At 38.9% G+C, this 21,804-nt stretch overlaps 1 protein-coding gene across 1 annotated transcript in view; it reads left to right on the top strand.

Moving 5' to 3' along the window:
- LOC136048222 (complement C1q tumor necrosis factor-related protein 7) overlaps positions 1-21,804 on the top strand; it is an 81,467-nt gene that overhangs the window by 36,386 nt on the left and 23,277 nt on the right. Inside the window, exons 4-16 of the mRNA XM_065735743.1 lie at positions 7,188-7,276; positions 7,805-7,906; positions 9,900-9,998; positions 10,711-10,881; positions 11,054-11,207; positions 12,512-12,648; positions 14,169-14,300; positions 14,493-14,702; positions 14,883-14,983; positions 18,381-18,521; positions 18,870-19,026; positions 19,819-20,048; positions 20,635-20,812. Of these exons, the coding sequence (XP_065591815.1) occupies positions 7,188-7,276; positions 7,805-7,906; positions 9,900-9,998; positions 10,711-10,881; positions 11,054-11,207; positions 12,512-12,648; positions 14,169-14,300; positions 14,493-14,702; positions 14,883-14,983; positions 18,381-18,521; positions 18,870-19,026; positions 19,819-20,048; positions 20,635-20,812 (1,901 nt within the window). The remainder of the gene's footprint in view (positions 1-7,187; positions 7,277-7,804; positions 7,907-9,899; positions 9,999-10,710; positions 10,882-11,053; positions 11,208-12,511; positions 12,649-14,168; positions 14,301-14,492; positions 14,703-14,882; positions 14,984-18,380; positions 18,522-18,869; positions 19,027-19,818; positions 20,049-20,634; positions 20,813-21,804) is intronic.

Here is a 21,804-nt window from a genome sequence, read left to right as displayed (position 1 = left end):
TGCACGGCTGCTGGCAGTCCCACAGCTGCTGCATCAGAAAACCCAGGTAGGAAATAACTACTTTCCTTCTAGACCTGCCTAAATGTCACAGTGTTCTGCACGTTTTCATGGGCAAGGCAGATTTAGGAATCTAAAATCCTCAGCATGATGTTCCACGTATTTTTGATATGACTCATTTTGTGAAGAGGAATTAGAGAAACTTGTGTTTGTTTGGGGGTTTTACTGCTTTGGAAACAGACAGCCTCTGAGCTAAAGAAGAGCTTTAGCGTACTTGCTTTCAGTTTTAGTTTACTACTTTTTTTTTTTTTTTAGCACTTGCTCTTGCACTTAATTTCAAGAAATGATTAAGAATTGTTAGAAGAAAGTGGCCATTATGCCCCTGTGGTTTGCTGCCAGCATTCTCTATTTTCATGTGCCTTTAGGAGACTGTTTAAATGTGATACATAAAGTTTGATATGAAAAAGAAGTTTATGATCTGAGCAACAAAAATGCTGCAGCTTCTTGCAGTGTTATATTTTTTGTGTCACAATGCTGGTATCTGATTAAACTTGCACGCAGCCAGGAAACATTGCAGTTTGCAGGCACATCATGCTAGGCACTTGCGCAAGGTGCTGGGGTAACTGGTGCTGAGGTGAATGCAAAGGTGGTCTGGGAGCATCCCATTTGCCTGACAAAACCACATACTTAGGACAGGTTCAGTTCCCTGTGCAACCTGAAGGTACTGTTTAGTTCAGCAACCCGAAAATCCTTTGGGGTAAACAGGGACTACACCTAGGTGGGAGATAACAAAGTCGTTTTCCCTCTGACCATTCTGCCTTTATACTAGGCGTTTTCCAACAGCTAAAGAGTCCTGTGTGGCATGGATGCAGGGCTTGAGGAAAGTATGTATGAGCTTACATACTCAATACAAAGAATGGATGGTGAAATAGGACAGTTGGTGCAGGCCTCGGCACTGATAAAGGAGGTGTAGCGGGTGTGGAAAAGCATCCTGTGTTTTACTCCTGTGAGTTATTTTGCAGGATTTTTAAAATCCAGACTAAATTACACTGTTAGGTGGTAGCAGTATTGTTGGTGCAAGTTTTCTAAAACAGTGCTGAAGTGAAGCAGTAGTAGCATTCAGTGAAGACGTGCAGCAGTAGTAAAACCAGAAATGGTTTCAAACTAAATGATGGAGATATAGTGTAGATATAAGGGAAAATTTTTCTTCCAATGACTGAGGCACCATAACAGGTCACTTGGAGATGCGGTGGCTGCCCCATCTCTGGAAACACTCGGGATCAGGCTGGATGGGGCTCTGAACAACCTGATCCAGCTGTAGCTGACCCTGTGCAGTGCAGGGCAGTTGGGCTGGATGGCCTTTCAAGGTTCCTTCCAACTCAAATGATTCTATGAACTTCCACTAAGCAACAGGCATTTATTTGTATATATAACGGCAAAAAGTATAATTAATAACTCAGTAGTGTCTGGTAGGTTCTTGTAATCTGTAGATCCATCAATACCAGTGCAGCTGATGCAAGTTTGTAATTATTCTTTATACCAGCACAAATACATCACTATCAGATACCATAATGCTTTGAACTGCATCAACGTAAGATGGAATTAATTGAATGTATGTAAGTTGGTTACATTATCTCTTGAACACTGGTTAATGTGCTTAGTCTCTGGTAGGTTAGGAAAACAGTTGTCCCACTTTCTAATCTATATAATTACTTTAGAAGGGATCAAGCTTGGTCTGTGTCTGTGTCAGGAGGAATGAAACTCTTATGGACTGGTACAAGACAAGTGGTGAAGATGCCTTAGGGATGCAAACAGACAAACACACGGCTGTGTTTTCACCGAGTTGCAGGGCTGTGACCCATTAAAGGCACCAGTGCAGCAAGCACAGGAAGCTCCATAGCGGGGTTGGTACGCTGGCCATGACACCGGCGCCTTTGCGCCGGAGAGCGGCGCACAGCGACAAACAGCGAGCTCTCCCACCCCACACGCTCCTCAGCGCGCATGCGCACACGGCATTCAGCGCGGCACTGCACATGCGCACTTGTGTTCCCCCTCCCCTTCAGGGTCGGGGGTCGTACCGCTGGCGGCTGCCTTCGCTTCGTCCCGTATCGGCTCCACTCACTCATGCGCTCTCCGTTTCTGTCCCGCTGCAGCTGCAGGGACCTGCCGGCCGCCCCGAGCCGCGGGAGGAGCGAGGGAACGCCGCCAACATGGCAACAGCCCCAGCGGCCGCTGCCCCTCCGGCGCCGCGCAGTGAGTGGTGGGCGGGGCGGGGCGGGGCGGTTGGGGCTGGGACGCTGTCGTTGCGAGAGCGTATAGCTAGCTACTCGGGTTTTCATCGGTGTCAGAGTGGGATGTGTTGTTCTTAAACTCGCTGCACTATGGGCGGTGGCATGAATAATAGGTGATTTATTGGCGTCAATTAGAGTCGCAGAACGGCCCAGGTTGGAAGGGACCACCAGGGTGATGAGTCTCACCAACCTCCCCGTTTAATACTAAACCGGGTTGCCCAGGGCCCCGTCCAGTCTGGCCTTGAACACCTTCAGGGACGGGACATCCACAGCCTCTCTGGGCAGCCTGTTCCAGCACCTCACCACTCTCAATAGTAAAGAACTTCCCCTGACATCCAACCTAAATCATCCCTCCCTCAACTTGAAACCATTTCTCCTTGTCCTGCTGTTATCAAAGAGTTGACTCCCCTCTTGTTTATAGACTCCCTTTAGGTACCTAAAGGCTGCAATTAGGTCACACCGCAGCCTTCTTTTCTTCAGACTGAACAAGCCCAGCTCCCTCAGCCTGACTTCGTAGGGGATGTGCTCCAGCCCCCTGATCATCTTTGTGGCCCTCCCCTGGACCCTCTCCACCAGCTCCTGGTCTTTCTTGTGCTGGGGGCTCCAGACCTGGACACATGCAGTATTTGCTGTGGGCACCTGCAGTGTAGGAATGTTTCTGTCTCTTTGAAGATCTTTGTGCCTGCTTGTTCTAGAGAGGGTGTGCTCTAGGCAGGTGGAGGCCCAACAGCTTTTACCCTGTATTGCATGAGGAAACCAAGAGACACCCTCTAGTGATGGTTGTTTTATTTTGTCCATTTTCCATAAATAAACAGAACAGCATAGATGTGTATTGAAAGGAGATCTCTGGCTCTTAGTTCCTGTGTGAAAAGTGTTCTATTTCCTCAAAGATTTCGCTCAACAAAAATTCATTCTCCCCTCTTCTGATAACCCTCTTTTCTGGGATTCTGCTAGCTTTGTTACAGTGGAGTGAGAAGTACTGCATGTGGTGACCTGAATTAAAGTGGTTTACTTGATAGGAGTTCGTCTGTCTGTTTTGTTTGTCTGTTTTCCAAATACACTCATCTTAAAAAAGCTCTCCACTTCCCGTATTGCTTCATTGTTTATAGTGCCTCTATGGTGTTAAAGTACACATAACACGCACAAACCCTTTTATGAAAAGGGAACTGTATTTTAGTGCAAGTGAGTGATGGTTAACGGCTGCAGAACTTTCAGTTTGTGATGTCGCTCAAGAGTTTGGTTTCTTCCATTTGCTTTCTCATTCTGGTTCCAGTATGGCAGACTTTCTGTAAAACAAACCATGTAGCTATTTCTTCTTTTCATGTCACAGATGATGTTTGTCCATGGGGAGGTCATGCTTGACCAACCTGGTGGCCTTCTATGATGTTGTCACTGGCTGGGTGGATGGGGGAGGGCGGTGGATGTAGTCTACCTTGATTTCAGCATGACATCCTTATAACAAAGCTAAGGAAGTGTGGGATAGACGAGTGGACAGTGAAGTGGGTTGAGAACTGGCTGACTGGCAGAGCATAGAGGGTTGTCGTTGGCGGTATAGAGTCCGGTTGGAGGCCTGTAACCAGCGCTGTCCCCCAGGGGTTCGTGCTGGGTCCAGTCTTGTTTAACATCTTCATCAGTGACTTTGATGAGGGGATAGTGGCCACCCTCAGCAAGTTTGCTGATGATATGAAGTTGGGAGGATTGGCTGACACGCCGGAAGGCTGTGCTGCCATTCAGCGAGACCTGGACAGGCTGGAGAGCTGGGCAGTCAGAAACCAGATGAAATTTAACAAAAGCAAATGTAGAGTCTTGCACCTAGGGAGGAATAATTGCATGCACCAATACAGGCTGGGGGATGACCTGCTGGAGAGGAGCTCTGTAGAGAGGGACCTGGGTGTCCCGGTGGACGACAGGTTGACCATGAGCCAGTAGTGTGTTCTCGTGGCCAAGAGGGCCAACGGCATTCTGGGATGCATTAAAAAGAGCATGGCCAGTAGGTCAAGAGAGGTGATCCTCCCTCTCTACTCTGCCCTGGTGAGGCCTCATCTGGAGTACTGTGTCCAGTTCTGGGCTCCCCAGTATAAAAAAGACAGGGATCTCTTGGAAAGAGTCCAGCACAGGGCCACAAAGATGGTGAAGGGCCTGGAGGAATCTCCCCTATGAAGAAAGGCTAAGTGAACTGGGTCTGTTCAGCCTTGAGAAAAGAAGACTGAGAGGTGACCTGATCCAGGTTTATAAATATCCAAGGTGTGGGGGACCAAGTGGCGAGGCCAGACTCTTTTCAGCAGTGTGTGGAGACAGGACAAGGGGGAACGGACAGAAACTGCAGCACAGGAGGCTCTACACAAATGTGCACAAGAACTTCTTTACGGTGAGGTTGACGGAGCAGTGGCATAGCTGCACAGGGGGTTGTGGATCTCCTTCTCTGGAGATATTCAAGACCCGCCTGGACACCTACCTGTGTGACCTGGTGTAGGGAACCTGCTTTGGCAGGGGGTTGGACTCGATGATCTCTTGAGGTCCCTTCCAACCCCTATGATTCTATGATTCTACTGGTCTTCAACAGTTCAGTCAGCCCTCGCCCTTTATTTTTCTAATGCAGTCAATGATAGAACTTTACTGTTTTCATTTAGTATCATGTCATGTCTGCTTAGATGCCTCTGTACCTTTTGTAAATGGAAAAATGTGGCAGTGTGTCAGTCCAGCAGCCAAAATAGCAAGTCACACTTCCAAATTTTGGCTATGCAGATAGCTGCTCATTTCTGCATGGGGTGAAATAGAGAGACTCGGTAGGATAATGGTGCTTCCAGCATAAAACGTAGTGTGAATTTCTTTGATACAGCCCTGAAAATGTGATCTACATAATGCTCATATAGGTGTCTGTCTTCTCCCGCTACATAAATATGTCCTGAAGCTAAGAAATTACTTGGCTGGAGAGCCTGTTCACATAAACAGAACAGAATTCCATTCACTGAGAAGTAGAGTAAATGTCTGTGATCTTTCTTCAAGGAACTACAGGATCCTGTAGTAATTGATGCATTGATTTTAATTTTACCATAACCATTTAAGCCTTAAAATGTTTTTCATTACATACAGAAAGCTTCATTCCTGTTATCACATGGTATTGATTCATTCATGAGAAAAAAAATTTCTGCATGTGGAGCATCAGTTTTGCAGAAGCTTCAAGTGATGGAAGAGTAATTCTGTGCTATTTTTGAAAGTTTACAGGGAGTTGTAATGTATTTCAGAAAATGAAAGCAGATTCTTACCTGTTGTTTTGTATTTGTTGTTAATTGGGACGAAATTGAGCTGCAGCAGTTGCTCCTATGAAGTGTAGTATGCTTTTACACACTGGGTTAGGATCACTGTAAGCAAAAAAAAAAAAAAAGAAAAAACCTTAGAGACTTGAACTGATGCTTATTCCATAGCTGATTTTTAGAGTCTTGTTTTATTGTAATTAAAGTCCATCATTTCCATCCCTGGGAGACACGTGGCCTTTCTGTGTCCAGGAACATGTTGTAGACTTCAATTTGTGAAAAAGGATTTTTCTTTCCTCAGTTGCAAAATTAAGTGAAGTCTGTCAGCAATTCTGACTTCTCTTAGTCTTTGCCTGCGCATCTGGCAAACAGATAAATTTCATTTCATCATTCAATCCACTAATAGATACTTTAAAGACTAAGGCAGATCCTGAGAATACCTAAACAATTTGGATTTTGAATTCAATAATTGTTACTCACTTATCTTTTTAAATGTAGTTCTAGTGACCTCCAGTTCTCCCTCTGCATCCATCTCTTTATGTCATTTCATCAGAACATTTCCTAATGATGGACGTTTTCTGTAGTACACACTCAGAACCTTATTCTTTTTCCAAACCATCACATGACTGGATAAAATGCATGTTGATGAACTTGTCCTGACAAGTCTTTGTCATGGCTTGCTTTGGCCTGCTGTTGTTTCTTACTGTCTTCTGGATATTTACAAGTAGGCTGCTTCAAGCTGGTGGATGAGGAGACAATGACACAACTAGGGTCTGTTTTGATAATGAAGAAATTAATGACCTATTTCAAAAAGAGAAGCCTCTAACTGATCCTTTTTCAAGCTGTTAGGTTTCTCAGCTGTTTTCAGCCAAAATATTCTGGACAGTTTTGAAAAGAGGATAAATGCGACCCTCTTAGTGTGGTGGTGCAGCTGAGGGGAAGGGACATGGATACCAACTCCAGGTACTGCATAGAACACGAACATCATTCTGCTTAATACATAAAACTGGTGGAACTTCAGTCACTTGGTTACACGTTATCTCATTTATAATGTACACTTAATCATTTGACCTCATGTGAGAGGGTGGGCTGTAGGCATCCACTCCTTTGTGTTTCTGTCCCCGAGACCATAGCTTTTTTTATAAACAACTTGATAATTATTTATCCTTCTAATTTAGAAATTGAGGGATTCAGTAGGGCATGAGGTCACTCTACAGATATTTTCTTGAATCTGCCAGAATAGATCATTATCTAAGAGGATCTGATGAAGATGATGGGGGAGGGGATTCCATCAACCCTCAAAAGAAGATGAGATTGTGATAAGTTTGATGATCAGAGATGAGTTCTCATTCACCTTAAATTTTGGAAAGAAAAGCCTGGGCCTTCTGGGAACACCCAGTTTAAATTCCTAAATCAAACAGGAATTCTCCTGTAAGAGTGTATTGTAAAAGCTAGATCCATTGCAACTACAGCATTTAAATTAATGGTCTGTAAAGTCTGAATTACAAAACCGAGCCAATTTTTTTTCCCTGTCAATTTTGTTGGAATATGGGAGTCTGTAGGCAATAAGCAGGCTTATTTTCCATAATTTGTAATTATTTTATAAAACAGTCATTTAATCATGTTGCTGTGTTTTCTCTTTCAGGCTTGCCCCCTGCTCCTTCTACTTCAAGAGTGGGGTTTTCAAAACTTTCTGTCAGGGAGCGTATGAGAGAGAAACTAAAAGCAGCGAGGGTATGTGTCCTTCAGAAGTCTTGTCGGGTTGGCTTTCTTCTTGAAGAACCAGCAGCTTCAGTTTGCTTTTCTAGCATTATGTGTGACTTAATTGGTTATCTGCTTTTTTAATTCTAAAGCCAAAATAATATTTAATTCTTCAGTACAGTTTCTTATTTTTTTTCCAGTGATTTTCTCATGCTATGTTTTTTTTTTTTTCTGAAGTTCTGTATTTCAGTTGTTTCTAATATAGAATGTATCCTTTTTAATAATTAAAATTATGAAATCATTACAGGACTTTTTCATGTTTTCATCAAAAACATTACTGCGCTCTTTTGAAATCAGTGGATTGGCTTACAAGTTTACTGTGCATTTAATAAGGACTATTAACATCATCTAGGTCTAGAAAAGTGCTTAAGCTGATTATATAGTTAAAAAACTCTGTCCCTAATACAACATGCATGAGATGTTGAGTTCCTAGGAATTAATGTAGCTTTGCTCCTATTACATTTGTGTTACCACTAAGCATTATTTCTTCTGTTTGTTAAGTCAAAAGCAGAAGCTGCTTTATCTCAAGAAGAGCTGGGTTCACAGCCAAGATGTTTAAAAAGCTTCAGAGAAAGGAAAGCAGAACTCAGACTGGATGAAGTGGTAAGTGCTCTTGGGCTCAACTACAGAAGACCAATTTCATTCATTTTATTGTGATTAAAATGATATTATTTGCCCTTATTTTTTTAAGCAGTAATTGAAGAGGGTCCTGTTTTAACGTGCATGTTAAATGACAATCATTTTCTTTAACAGAATACCTACACTGTAATTAAACTTATCAGAAGAAATGAACCTGTAAATAACATCTTGAAGTACTTAAGTTACTGTTACAGTAAAGAACACTCTATAATAGCTTTATATAAATTTATATCGTCCAGTTGCTAAATGCAGTACCTGCTAAACTTCAGGTTTGTCACTGTGCTGTATTTGCATTTCCTTGTCACTATTTTGTATTTCTTTTTTTTTTTTTTTTTTTTTAGTATAAGCATATTCTTTGTTAGGAAATTAATTCTGCATTAAATAATAAAGGCTGTGCCTGTAAAGCTTGCACACAGCTATTTGCTCCTTTTGGAGTAAGCCTCATTAAATATATAGTTTATATATAAAATAAGAAATCTTATTTTATTTTTTAATGTTTGTTATTAAAGCATACAAAAAGAGAGCAACAGAAACATAAAATGCAGTGGGATACATGACCCTGTTTTTGTGAAACTAACGCATCAGACTGGTTTGATGGGGCAGTGGTTGCAATACCTAGTGAACTCAAGATGTTTATTAGGAGTTTTTTTGAAATCTTACTCTTCTTCTGTTTTACCCTTTACAATAATTGTTCACAAATGTATATACCACCAAAATGTGGTGACGTGATAAAGGGTGACCATGAACTCAGGGATATTTCTCTCTGATAGGGGTGGGCTTGTAAAAGTCTGGTAAAGAGACATGATCTAATTTTGGATTGCAGCTCTATACATTCTGATTGAAAATTCACAGGTAATGAATTTATGCTGACTGGAAATGGAGTTGCAAGTAAACCGAAATAATTGATTTTTATTTTTATTTTTCTTGCAATCTTGAAACTTGTTAACAAATTCCTTTATCAAAACGGAAAGCATGTCTGCATATTTTTCTTTCTTCACAGGACTGTTTAGCAGTGTAACAATCTATAATGCTGTTTGCCATAACTTGAGTTAGCACTGCACTGTGCCCTGGTTTCAGCTCAGGTGGGGTTCTTAGTGCACTTACATTCCATTGGTGCCAGGTGATGGTTGTGCCAGGTCTCTCTGCATGGCAGAACCATGACTATGATAGTGCATGGGCCAGGGTAGGTACAGACTGCATTGTGAGCTGTGCTGGGCCACGTGCAGGCTGTGAGTTGCACATTGAAGCTTCAGAAAACTAGGAGGGCACATCTGTGCTATTCCCTTCCTTGAGAAGGCAGAGGAATGTCATCCACAGGGTTTCAGAGTAGCCTACCAATAATTCTTTGAAAGGGGAGGGGTGGGGAGGGAACAATCCAGTTTGTATTCAGGCAACCAAGCATGAAGGTTGTTTTTTTTTTTAATTTTTTTTTTTATTAAGCACATATATGTTATCCCTCATTTCCTTGGGGCAATAGAAGTAGCTGGCTTTGGGCTCATTATTCCCTCCATGGGCAACATTGTTGGGCAACAACACTCCTGCCAGGACCTCCAGGCTTGTGCTGTCTGCCAGCCTCTCATTTGTCCAGTCCCTGGGATGGGCTGATTTCTTGTTGCTGCCCTTTTACTGCACTTCATGGGTGGTAAGTATGTTGTTACCTGTTTTCAGGAGCACAGGAACAGTCTTGCCAGCAGTGAAGAGTGTATTCCATGAACTGTTTCTTGATGCTTTGCAGTCTACTACTTGACCCATAATAAAGCTGGAATGACAAATAAATATACCCCGTTAACATAAATTTAGAGTCAGAGTAATTTTAATCTTAGCAATTGTAATTTCCTTTTTTTTACTGTGAAAACACAGCATCTAATCTCAGTACTGAGCTGTGGTTTTGTTTGTTGGTTGCTTTTTTGATGAACTGTTGTGTTAAAAGTTATGCTTTGTTTTGTTCTTTGTGCAGCCTGCTGATAAACTTGGAGAGATGCAAAAGGACGGATCTCACTTATCATCAAAAATAAAGTTTTCTGATTCTGTGAAAAAGCTCAAGCAAAAGTCACCGGTAAATACCAGTTCTTTCATTTCAGTAACTGACATGAATTTTATTTAAGCACTATATGGCTTTGTGATTCTGTTTGAGTAATCAATCGGAATTTGGTCTTGAGCAGTGGAAAGGAGTTTATATAATTTAGGCATATACTGTTAGAGAATTTTTAGAGTATAGTATAAAATGGAAACCAAACATAAGAATTACATTGGGTTATTTAATTTTAAAAAATCAAGTAAATCCATCCATATGCAATTAATGGGGCTTGGAGGAAAAAGTGTTCCTTCTTTTAAAGTCTCTCAATTGAATGCACCAACTGGTAGTTAAGGGAACATAAATGTTTATAGTCAAAAAAGTTCATGTTAATTCTTACATTAGAGCTTTCATTCTAGCACTCAAAGGTGCCTCAGTCTTTCACAGGCAAAATACAATTAGAAATTTATCCTTAAGTGATTCATCTGCATTATTATTATCCATCATTATATAATGATATCTGCATTGTAGCCAGAATTTAAAACTTTGTTCTTCTCATTGACAAAGTATCATTTTAAAATGTTTCAAGTCGCTTAGAGCATTTGTGTAGGGTCTCTTCCAGAAAAAATAGCTATCCAGTAACAAGTGTTTATACATGGCCATTACTATTAATATTAATGGAAAGATAGTTTTCCTTGCCTTAAATTTCTTTAAAATATTGAGTAAAAATGTTTGGTTTTTTTTCTTTTTACAGGTCCAGAGTGATTATCCTTCCGTTGAAGAAGCATATAATTTCTTTACCTTCAATTTTGATCCTGAACCAGAGAGTAGAAGGGATGGAGCACGGAAAGGGAGTGAATTAAATGAAGAAGAGGCAGAAGAATACGTAGAAACCCATGAGGAAGAACAAGAGGAGGATGAAACGGTGTGAGCTATAGAATAAATGTTCATAAATTTAATCAGACTTGAACTGATTATAATCATGTGATACAAAATAGCAGCTTTTGTTCCCTTAAAAATTCTGAAGGCATACTTTCTTAAATTCTGTACTGTAAGAAATAGGTGAACTTATGGTGATGTTTGCACCTGAACTATAGGATGAAGATGCACGCCTAGTTAAAGATGCTGATTTGTTCGTTATGGGACAGGCAGATGAAGATTTTCTAGTAATGAAGCCTGCTGAGTGTGAAAGATACTCTGAACAACTGCAAAAAGAAAAAGAATTTCTATTCATTCCCAGCATGCAAGCAGGTATGAAGATGGTACATACCATTTGCTTCCTGGATTTTGCATAGCATTGCACTCTTTGATCTACTGAAAAATGGTGCATCTGCCTGGCTGGCAGTAGGAAGAGATTTAATGGCTGTGTCTGATAGTGATCATCACTGAGTCTGTGTCTGAAAAGGTCTGACAAAATGGATTAGCTAGTAATATGCACACCTTCACAGGTCACCATGTGGTATGCTGGCAAGTGAACTTGGCACATTGGTTGCTCTGGTGGGTAACGTTGTGCCTTCTGTAGTAAATGGAAGGTGGCTGGCCCCTTTTTCACTGGGATTTAGCCATTAAGTTATTTAGCGTGTGCATATACCATAACCTGTTGCATATTTTGGTACTAAAAGTGATCTATGCACTGCATAATATATATTTTTTGTTTACTTGACCACATCTGTAGTTTTTTCCATATGACAAGCTTACCAAGAGTCATTAAATGATTCTATGATTCTGTGTATGTAACATTAGGATTTCTGCGATGTAAGGGTATCAGTTGCCATCTAATATTTGAAGTGAAAGAAATGGAAATGAGTTCTGCAGTGGTATATAACTAAAATGATACTGGGACAGCTTGCAATGAAATACCAGTATTTTCACAATCAGTTCCTCTCTTTTTTCATGTCTTGCTCTGAGCTCTGCCTGGTTGCAGTGTGTTTTGCTGTGTTGTGATTTAGGGGATCACTGTACCTACTATATGTATCGGTGTAATTACTTGCTTCTTGGATGTAGGAGGAAAATGCTCTTTAAAAACCACTGAGCCCATGCACACCAGTGAAGTCATGCTGCAAATGGTGTTTAAAGACTCCCCCCTGCTATTACTGAGTTACTATGAGTTTTTATGCATGTTCTGTATCTTGTACAAGAGTAGCCTGAACCAAACCAGTAATAGTAGTTAAAGCTTTACTTTATACAGGAGTGGCTTCAGAATGTTCATGTAGTCGATGGTTACTGCTAAAAAAAAGTTCTACATAGTTAGGGAAGAAACTATTAAAACTGAACTCCACTAAACTGTTTATAGAATATTTGAAGTATATGCTTAATTATCTGTTTAGAAGATCTGTGATACTTTTATAATGAACTTAATCTATGGATCTGTCTTGATAAAGAAAATGACCTATCTTACTTATGTACTTCTTTTTTCTATTTTACTTAGGAATATACTGCTGACAGCATGTTTAATATTGTTTAAATAATGCATAGCATAGGTTGGTACAGAATAAGCAAATTGGAACTGCAGTTTTAAGATATTTTATGTGCTTTTATGTATAATTTCTTATTAGTGCCTATTTCTCAGAAGATACCTGAAAACATGCAGCCGAGGTACCTTGAGGATGAGGGTCTTTATGCAGAAGAAAGACCCTTTGTATCACCATCTAATCAAAATATTTTAGAAAACAGAATTCTAAAACAAGAACAGGTAAGTCATCATTATATTTTTAACCGTTTTTTTCCAGACTTATCAGCACTTTATTTCACTATAGTATAGGCCATCAGTAAATAGGAAGGTCATGGTAATATGGGGCTTTCATCTTTACAATGTTTAACTGTGTTAGACTTCAGGAAACATGGATTTTTGTTGGAGTGTGTTTTAGTGTACCCCAATAGATAGAGCACTAGACTGGGTCTTACAGAACTGATGTCCTCCTGGTTTTACTCAAAGCTTACTGGGGGAAAAATCACTTGCTTGTACATGCCACAGTTTATTTTCCACTAAAATAGGAGGAAATATAACTTTTTTTTATTAGAAGAAAATGGGTGGTATGTATAGAGACTAAAATTGGGACTGGGCCCTGTAGTTATGTACTAAAAGATAATAACAAAAGCAGTGTGGAATGTCATCTGTGTCCTCTAAAGGTAAGATGAGTGATGCACCTGTAGGAATTCATTGATCAGACTGGAAGTATAATTAAATATGATATAAATTATCTGATTGTGCTTAAGATTTATAAGAGTAGCTAATAGAAAGGTCTGAGAAGGTGCTTTGAATAGGTCTTATGCTGTACTGAGCAGTGTGTAGGTTAGTATACATTTAAACTAGAATTTAGCAGAATATAGAGTATATAGACTATATCCACTGTATTTTCTAATGTTTCATTGAATAACTGAAGTTGGAAGGCACCCAGAAGGTTCACTGTGTCACTTCTTTAATTCTTTCAAGCTTGGTGCCATTATCACTTTTTTGTGAAGTCTTTCGACTTCTTCCTGTGCTACAAAAGCCTCTTTCATGAACCAGTTTGAGTCTAAGACTTAAAATTGTTTGGTTTCAGCCACTTAGTTTTCTGGATGGTTTCACTGTGTGACCACGGCAATACATCTGGCTCTAGCTAGAGTCAGCCTAAAACAGGTGTGCGTAAGGAGGGCAGCCTAGCATCTTGCAGCAGCTGCACTGGTTCAAACTTTACTTGGATGCTGTTCATGAGAGCAAAGGGATGAATTACATCAGTGGTTCATCTGGGAAGCATGAATAGCAGTCATCGCCTCACCTGCTTTCGTGGAGGCTGTTCTTTAATTAGTTCAGCTTTCAAGTTCTAGACTAGAGAAGTTGAGAGGTGCTTTGATAGATGATCTCTCTGAGCTGTTGTTTAGTTTTATAATTCTTTGCTTTATAACTCTTATATTCCAATTTAAAGATGGGAGTGGTAGTTGTGTGTAAAACTACGATTATTTGAATTGTAGCCATTTAAGAAAATACAATGTTTAAATATAAAAGAAAAAAATCAACATTTAATGAGTCTGTTAACAATGTTTAACACTGAAAGAAAAAACTAAGTAAATACGTTTGAGCAAGCTCTTGGTTCTGTGATTTCAAAAGGTTTTTTTAGTCAGAAACAGTCACCTTTTCTTCCATAGTTAGCCATAATTGTTTTTGATGAGAGTTAACATTTCTCAAGTCACTTAGATATGGAAAGAACTATCAAATTTTATCTTCCTTTGTAGGGGAAAGAGTGGTTTGGTGATGATGGCAGAATCTTAGCAATGCCTAATCCAATTAGACAATCTTCTACTAGGCCTCCAATATTCTCACTGGAAGAAGGCATTGCACCAGAGCTTGAAACAATCTATAGAAAGGTGGGTGTTTTTAATATATGTTACTACTGGGAGCCTGGAGTCTTGCAGGTTAAGGCTCAGTAGTTAAATGTAGGCAGTGGGAAACTGGTTGACTTCTGTCACAGGATCGCTTCGCATAATAGTTTTCTTGGGACTTGTAAGTCCATTTTATTTTTATTTAATTTTTTTTAATATATACTTTTTAATTTTCAGGCAATAAAAACTACCACTGCCAATCAGTATCTTATTGGACCTGGAGATTTTCCGGGGCCATTTCAACTGGATATTGATATTTCTGGACTAATATTCACCCATCATCCCTGTTTTAGCCGTGAGCATGTACTAGCAGCTAAACTGGCTCAGTTATATGATCAGTATTTAGCCAGAAAACAGAAGAACCTTACTGAACTTCTCACAGACAAGGTATTTTTATTGCTGTATTATAGTGCGATGAGATGCTAGTCAAAGGTGAAAACTGTTTGGTTTTTTTCTTCATAGCGATGACATTTCAATGATGTTACAAATAGTGTTTTGTCAGAACATTAGAAGCCTAATGTCATCAATGTCACACTATCTGTTAATTTTTTTGTTTGTTCATTTAAGCTGCGTGCTTTGAGGAATGCTGTGCAGTGTAGCATAGACAGTTCTGGTGCTCCTGGTACCACAGCACAACAGAGCATACCTGAATACAAAATTGAAATCAGGTACGTATGGATTTGTTAACTCAATGCTTTTTAAAGCTTTTCCATTCTGTGCTGGAACAGAATATAATTCATGAGTCATTTCCAAGAATGTAAAAGTTCTAGAAAAATTTTGAAGGCAAAAGAAATTTTACCAATAAGTTGAGTAAAAAAACATGAAGAAAATACAGTGTGAAATTGTAGCAGAAATTTTATATTCAAAAATAGTCTAACTTGATTACTTGTTACTGGTTGTTTAGAAATTACTGATGTTCTTTGCACAGTTAAAGAAAGGTCAGCTGAAACATGGAAGCTGACACAATACTGCAAGTGATGTAATTGTTTGAACAGACAAAAAGGCTTGTTTTTATTTCCATCTCCCTTGTTCTCATTACACAAGGCACCTGGCATCAAAACCATTATCTTGATTCACTGTACATTCTTAGGTATGTTGGTCATTTATTTTATTTTTTTTGCCAATGGGTTAATATAAAATGGTAAGAGTTTTCTTTTACGTTATTACAGTTATTGTTTTTGGATGGTAACTGGGTATCAAAAGTATCGTTCAGTTTTTGGCTTGGTAATGAAAGTTAGTATTTATTTTGGCAGATGGTGAGCTGTAAGTATAAGCAGGGGGATTAAAAACTAAATTATTTTGGAGATCTAAGCTGAATAGCCTTTTTATTAGTGTGTAGGTCACTCTGAAAGTAATACTTCCTGTTTATTTCCTTGGAACCTAAAACATACAAAGAACACAGTTAGTACTCTTTAATAGAGCACATTCTCAGCTGCAAAACACTGTTTTTCAGCATAGCCAATTTGTATGGGTGAGCTGATCATTATGCTCTTTATCTTGTGGTGTGACAGCTGTACATGGCTGTCTGGAATGTGGCATGTATTTCATGATGCTGTTGCCACTGCTGAAACACACCACCCACCACTGCACTGTGCTCACATCCACCGTTCGGTCTCCATAAACGTTCAGCAAGAGTCAGTGAATGTCAGCAGCTGTAATTGTTTGTCTGTGGAGGAATTAAGTTCCAAGTGCCTGTACTTCATCCGCACTTTGTGTCAGGTGCTGTTTTGTCACACAGCGACGAGTTGAAATATTGGTGAGAAGGTTCAACTTGTGCTGCCACACCACCCGCATCCACCTCTGACATCGTGGGCTAACGTAGTAAAGTACAGGGAGCATTACTTTTGGAACAGCCCCTTTATATACTTAAAAATCTGTAAGTTTATCGGAAGTCTGAAACTGGGCAATAATGTATTAGCTTAAGAAAAACAAAGTTTAAAATGATGTAGGGGATCACGTGAGTAAAGTTTATAATACAATTTAAAATAAAATCCACATTCTTTTTTCAATCACAATTCTGTGAGTCTTGGAACCTTCACCAGCTTATACTCATACATCCATGCTACTCTTAATTTGGAAATTGCTTCTTCATATTTTCATCCTTTACATATGCTGTCTTACCATATCTTAGTATCTGTGCAGGATATACTAGAACATGCCTATACTGTATTCTTAATAATGAGGTACAAAGTCTTTCATCAAAAAAAGATTTTATTTAGTTTTTATTAGTATTTCAACACATCTGATTAGCAGCAAAAGGTGTGCAGTTACCATACAATTCCTTAGAGACAGGAGCTCTCAACTGGAAAAACAGATTGGGAATAAGAGGGTTCAGTATGAAAGGGAGGCTCTTGTATTCTGGCACCAACCCTGCAGCTTGCTGTATTGTTAACCCTAATTAGAGAATTCCTTCTGGATGTCTTAAGACCTTTCCTAGTTCTTGTGTGCTTGCTTTAGTTTAGTGTCACGCTATTAGGAATCAGGAGAAATTTGACTGAAATCAGTGAGATCAGTGTTGTGTAAGTAATGTGAGATGAGCTTGGCTGGGGTTACTGTCAGGCTTTCATGTCTAATTCTTCTTGGCTACAGCTCTGTTGTTGGAAGCTGTTACATGTGAGGCTCAGATAGGCTCAGGATTGTTACTATCATGGTGTCCCACCTAACTGGGACCACGTATGTTGGTGAAAATATCTGATCTGTCTTGTCTCAGTATTAGCATTTCATTTCCCTAACAATCAGTCTAGTGCACTCATGAAAAACCGTGGATGTGAAGAGAGCGTAGCATGGAAAATTATGTTTCCGATATTTCCTCCACCCTCCAATAACATAATTCCTGTGTTCTCTTCACTGTCTAAACATCAGAGCTGTAGTTTTCCATTGATTTGAGCAAGGAGTGTCATGTAAGTGCAGAAAAGCTTTGCAAATAAGCAATTTCAGCCCTTCTGCCTCCATTTGCTGAAGAGGAAATGGTATTCTGCAGATTGAAGGCTTCCTGCCCTTCTGGCTGAGGTATTTCAGAAGAGGTGATTCTCTCCTGAAATGTCCTGCCACATAGAATAAATTAAATAGGCGTAATAACTGATGGCTGTGTTCCTGCAGTCTTTAAGCACCTTCTTGCCTTCTGGTTTCATCTTGTAGGACAGAAAATAACAGGATTTCAAGCTACACAGATAAATGCTAGCTAATGAAATAGAGCAGTCACTCATCTTACTTCCCAAAAAGTCTCTATTACAACTTTTATTGTTTTTGCTACCTCTGCTTGTTGTTTTAAGTAATGTTTGATTTATTACTTCTCTGAACTGTAGCTCAGGCACCCTTTCTTCCATGCTCTCTGAATATTGCTAGTAATAATGTTTTAGTTGACCTCTTGTTTTCTTTCCTTTACCCCTCATTACTAGTACTAGGCATGTTTAGCTACCATGGTAGTACTGGAAGAAGTCTGTAGTTCTTGATGTCAGTGTGTGTTCATCATTAAAGATGCTAATGAATATCTGTTTGACAAAAATTTGGAAGGGTGGAAATGTGAAAGTCAGAGGCAAAAGAACCCTGTTAATTTTGTTAGTGTGAAGAATATCGTTGGGCTATTTGTATTACTTCATACATAGCTACATTACTTCATCTTTACTAGTGCTTTTTAGTGGAGCTAGAAGCATGTTAAGTATAGAACATATTTTGTAATGTATGACTCCAATAAGCATTACTTCATAGCAGCAGTGTTCGTTTCCTGGGCTGTTGTTTACAGGCATTGACTTAAAAATGTTCTTAATGATGTACAGCTGTAATAAGCATTAAAGAAGATTTAGAAGTCTCTAGAGAATGAACTGTAATTGAAGTCAGATTGTCCAAAGTTCACAAGCCTAGAGCGGAGAGTACTGATAGTGAAGGAAACTAAATCCTGTCATCCTCAACTTCGTCTGGTTTTTATGCACCTTGGATTTAAACTGCTGCAGCCATCAGTCACATTGAGATACCACATCAATTGGCTTTTGGTATCCAAGCTTTTCATGGTATTGTTCTGCTGAGTTACACAGCTCTGATTTTATGCATATGTTTATATATTTCTAGGCAAACCAGAAGACTTCGTGATGCTGAACAAGAAAAAGATAGAATGTTGATTAAAAGTGTTATAAAAGTTTGGAAACAAATGAAGTCCCTCCGTGAATTTCAGAAGTTCACTAACACACCCATGAAGCTTTATTTGAGGAAGTATGTTTTGATAACACTGTGTTTCATTTGCCAGCAGTGAGGTTTTAGTGAGATTTGGGATGTGAAGGGTGCAGAAGTGAGTATTTGAGTAATGTCTGTCGCTGGCTGAGCTTGCCAGACTTGGAGAAGGAAGCTTCTAAGGACTAACAAGTAAAGAGAAACTCATTGAACTCATTTTGGATGGTAGCTGCCTGCTGTCAACTCTTGTAGACTGTGCGAGTGTTTTTCACCAGATTGTGCTTTTGATATAATGGAATTCATGGAGAAGTGGACTTAAGCTATACATGATAAAATTTAATGTAACATTTAGAGTAATTTATACGTCATGTTCATACAACTGTTTTGAAGGGAAGAAGTTGATCAGAGATCAGATGAAAAAGCATATGAAGCAGAAATTCAGGCTGAGATAAGTGAATTACAAGAAGAATATATGGAAGAATATGAGAAGAAAATGGAGGAATATAAAACTGAGCTACAAGAGTGGAAATCCTGGAAGAAGGCACAGGTTTGTGTATATCATTGTTTACATCATTGCTTCACAAGAATTACATTATTATTGAAAATGTTCATAGCTTATTCTTGTAATACAGAAAAGCCAATTCCATAATGGGTGTAACTAAATTTTCTAGTGTATTTGGATGTGCTCTGTCTGTGTAGAACATGCTAGTGAGTTGCATGGGAAAACATGTGGTTGGTTTGGTTTGACTGAACATCCAAGTAATCTGTGAGTTTACAGAAGAATGAAATTCCTTGCAGTTGTCTAAAGCTGAATCCTGGAGTTGTGCAGATCAGGAGAAAGTGAGAAGTGCATTGTATCCTGCTCATTTATTTTTGGATTTGGTGTAGAGGGAGGACATAATTCTGCTGCTAAGCAAAGAAGTTATTACTACGTATGCATTCACTTTGTCCATCTGTGCACACAGTGCATCTTGAAGAACTGTAGCTGCTATTTGAGTAACCTTTCTTCAGTCCCAAGAGTATATGCATGGTAATTCTGAATGAGATATCAGCTGCTAACAAAAACATTCCAGAAACAGTTGCCTTGTGTGTTAAACAGAGCTTAAATAATGTTTTGTTTGAAGCACATCTTGTTCTTGAAGCCTATCAGTGGAATGCAGTGCTGAATTTCAAATCTGAAGTAGTACTACAGAATAAAAGACATCTTCTATTTCTGTGCAGTGATTTATAAAGTTAGAGTCATTTCCTGTTCAATGTGTGCTGTGAATTAAGGGAGCAAGAGAAAAAAGCTATACTGATTGAAACAGTATAGCTAGAACATTATTATTCCTATATGCAGAAATCCAAAAAGAAAAAGAAGAAAGACCTTCAAGTAGAAGAATCAATAGAAGACTGTGATCTTGGTGAGGAGCCTGTAAAACCCATCCCACCGAAAATGGTCAATAGCCTGGAAATAGAACAGCAGGTTAGAGAAAAAGCCAACAAATTCAGAAGGAAACCTGGAGAGCCTGCTTTAATTCCTGAACTAGTCTTGTCAGGAAGCATAACTCCAAGTGAACAGTGTCCTCGGTAAGATAAATTGTAATACAGTTCTTGCAGTGGTCATCTGCTGTTACTCATTTGATTCCTACCTCTAAAGCTTTGAAATGTGTGCTCACCATTCTGTTTAGCTTACTGATTGAAACCTTGAACTTTTGCTTCTGAGGCTGTTACAACTTCACTGTTTTTCAAGTCACATATAGGCTTACATATAGTGGGCTTGGGGAATGCACAACTACCCACTCACTTTGTACCATCTGATGTTTCTTCAGCATCTCAAGAATCTTAATGCAGTATGATAGCATATCCTTTACTGTGGTGGAAGGGAACAAGGAAATTTTGTTTCCTTGAATGCCTCATGTTACATGAAGGTAGAAGTTGCGGATCTAATATTTCACCTATTTGTTTTTAAGTAAATATTAAGTAAATTTGAAATAATTCATGGGAAGATAAAATAAATACTGAATTATAGTTCTTAACTAAGTGGTGTTTTTTAGAAGAACTGGATTTCCGTGCAGTTGGCTTCTGTTTCCCATTGAGAAATCAGATTCTCAGTAGAAAATAAAGTATAGATGTTGTTAAAACTGTTCTCACCACTTGTTGGACGTATTTACAGAGCGGAGGTTTTGCGACGAGAAGATGTAAACAAACGCTCAGCATTTATCAAAGTCTTTTTCAACTCCAAAGAAGTATCCAGGACTGTTACTCGACCACTAAGTTCAGATTTCAGAGTTCACTTTGGTCAGATTTTCAATTTGCAAATATTCAACTGGCCAGAGAGTTTGAAGCTACAGGTAGGTAATGATTTATAATAGTATTTTTTGATAAGGTAGTTTTGCTTTTCAAGTAGCAAAGTTTGAACTTTGCTGCTATGTTTCTGATGCTTGTGCTAAGATTTTTTTAAATTACTTTTTATTGATATAACATTTTGTTCTGGCTGTTGTGACCAACAATGATTTGTTCTCAAAGTTCTAACCTGGGTACTACATATACATTGCTGTGTATATATGCGCCTGTAACATATAACTGTAGGCTGCATGGGGGAAATTAGTAATTGGGATGTGTGATTAAATGTCAGTAAAGCAGCCTCTTAACTTTAGAAGACAGGATTTGTATTGCAGGTAATTTTTCCAAAATTTTCTTCTTAATACATTCTTATCTGCATCTTAAAAACACCATCATGTTTTTTGGGGAAGAGAAAAAATTCAGTATGAGTAATTTCCATTATTACACTGTTGATTAAGTTAAGTGCAGTTAAGTCCAAAGGAAGATAAATAAATATATAATGATCCAAACTAACAACAGTGAAAGCACAACCAAAAAAATGCTACCTCTTCTTACAAGTATGAATTAATGAAGTTGATTTTGTTTTTTTTTTTTCTCTATTTGTCCAGTAACTTACTATTGGCAGCTCAGAGGATGTATATCCCTCACATCTCAATTTGTGTAATGCACAACATGGAAGACATGAGAAATACCATCTGCTTTGATTAAAAACATTTAAACAGGGCTGAGAAAACACTCTTAAAGCCTATATGTCTGAAACCAGACAGGGAAGAACAAAGCAGCTTGCTGTGCTGCCAGATCTGAATACTAGGTCTGTCATGAGACAGAATCCTTGATAGCAGTCCTTATGACAAGCAGTTGCATGTTGTACAGTGATTTTCTTTAAAGCCCAAAGTTTGCCATACTGTTTCTCATAAAAGTATGTTAAAAAGGTGAGGAGGATATACTTAGAATTCAGTCTGAGTTAGCTGTTTGTAGCTGAAATGTCTACTAATTATAT

The sequence above is a fragment of the Cyrtonyx montezumae genome, unplaced genomic scaffold (assembly GCF_038088225.1).
Source record: "Cyrtonyx montezumae isolate F1298 unplaced genomic scaffold, pur_monq_1.0 scaffold_2, whole genome shotgun sequence".
Classification (NCBI taxonomy): domain Eukaryota; kingdom Metazoa; phylum Chordata; class Aves; order Galliformes; family Odontophoridae; genus Cyrtonyx; species Cyrtonyx montezumae.
The sequence above is the reverse complement of the archived record's forward strand: the minus strand, read 5'-3'. Positions and strand labels throughout refer to the sequence as shown.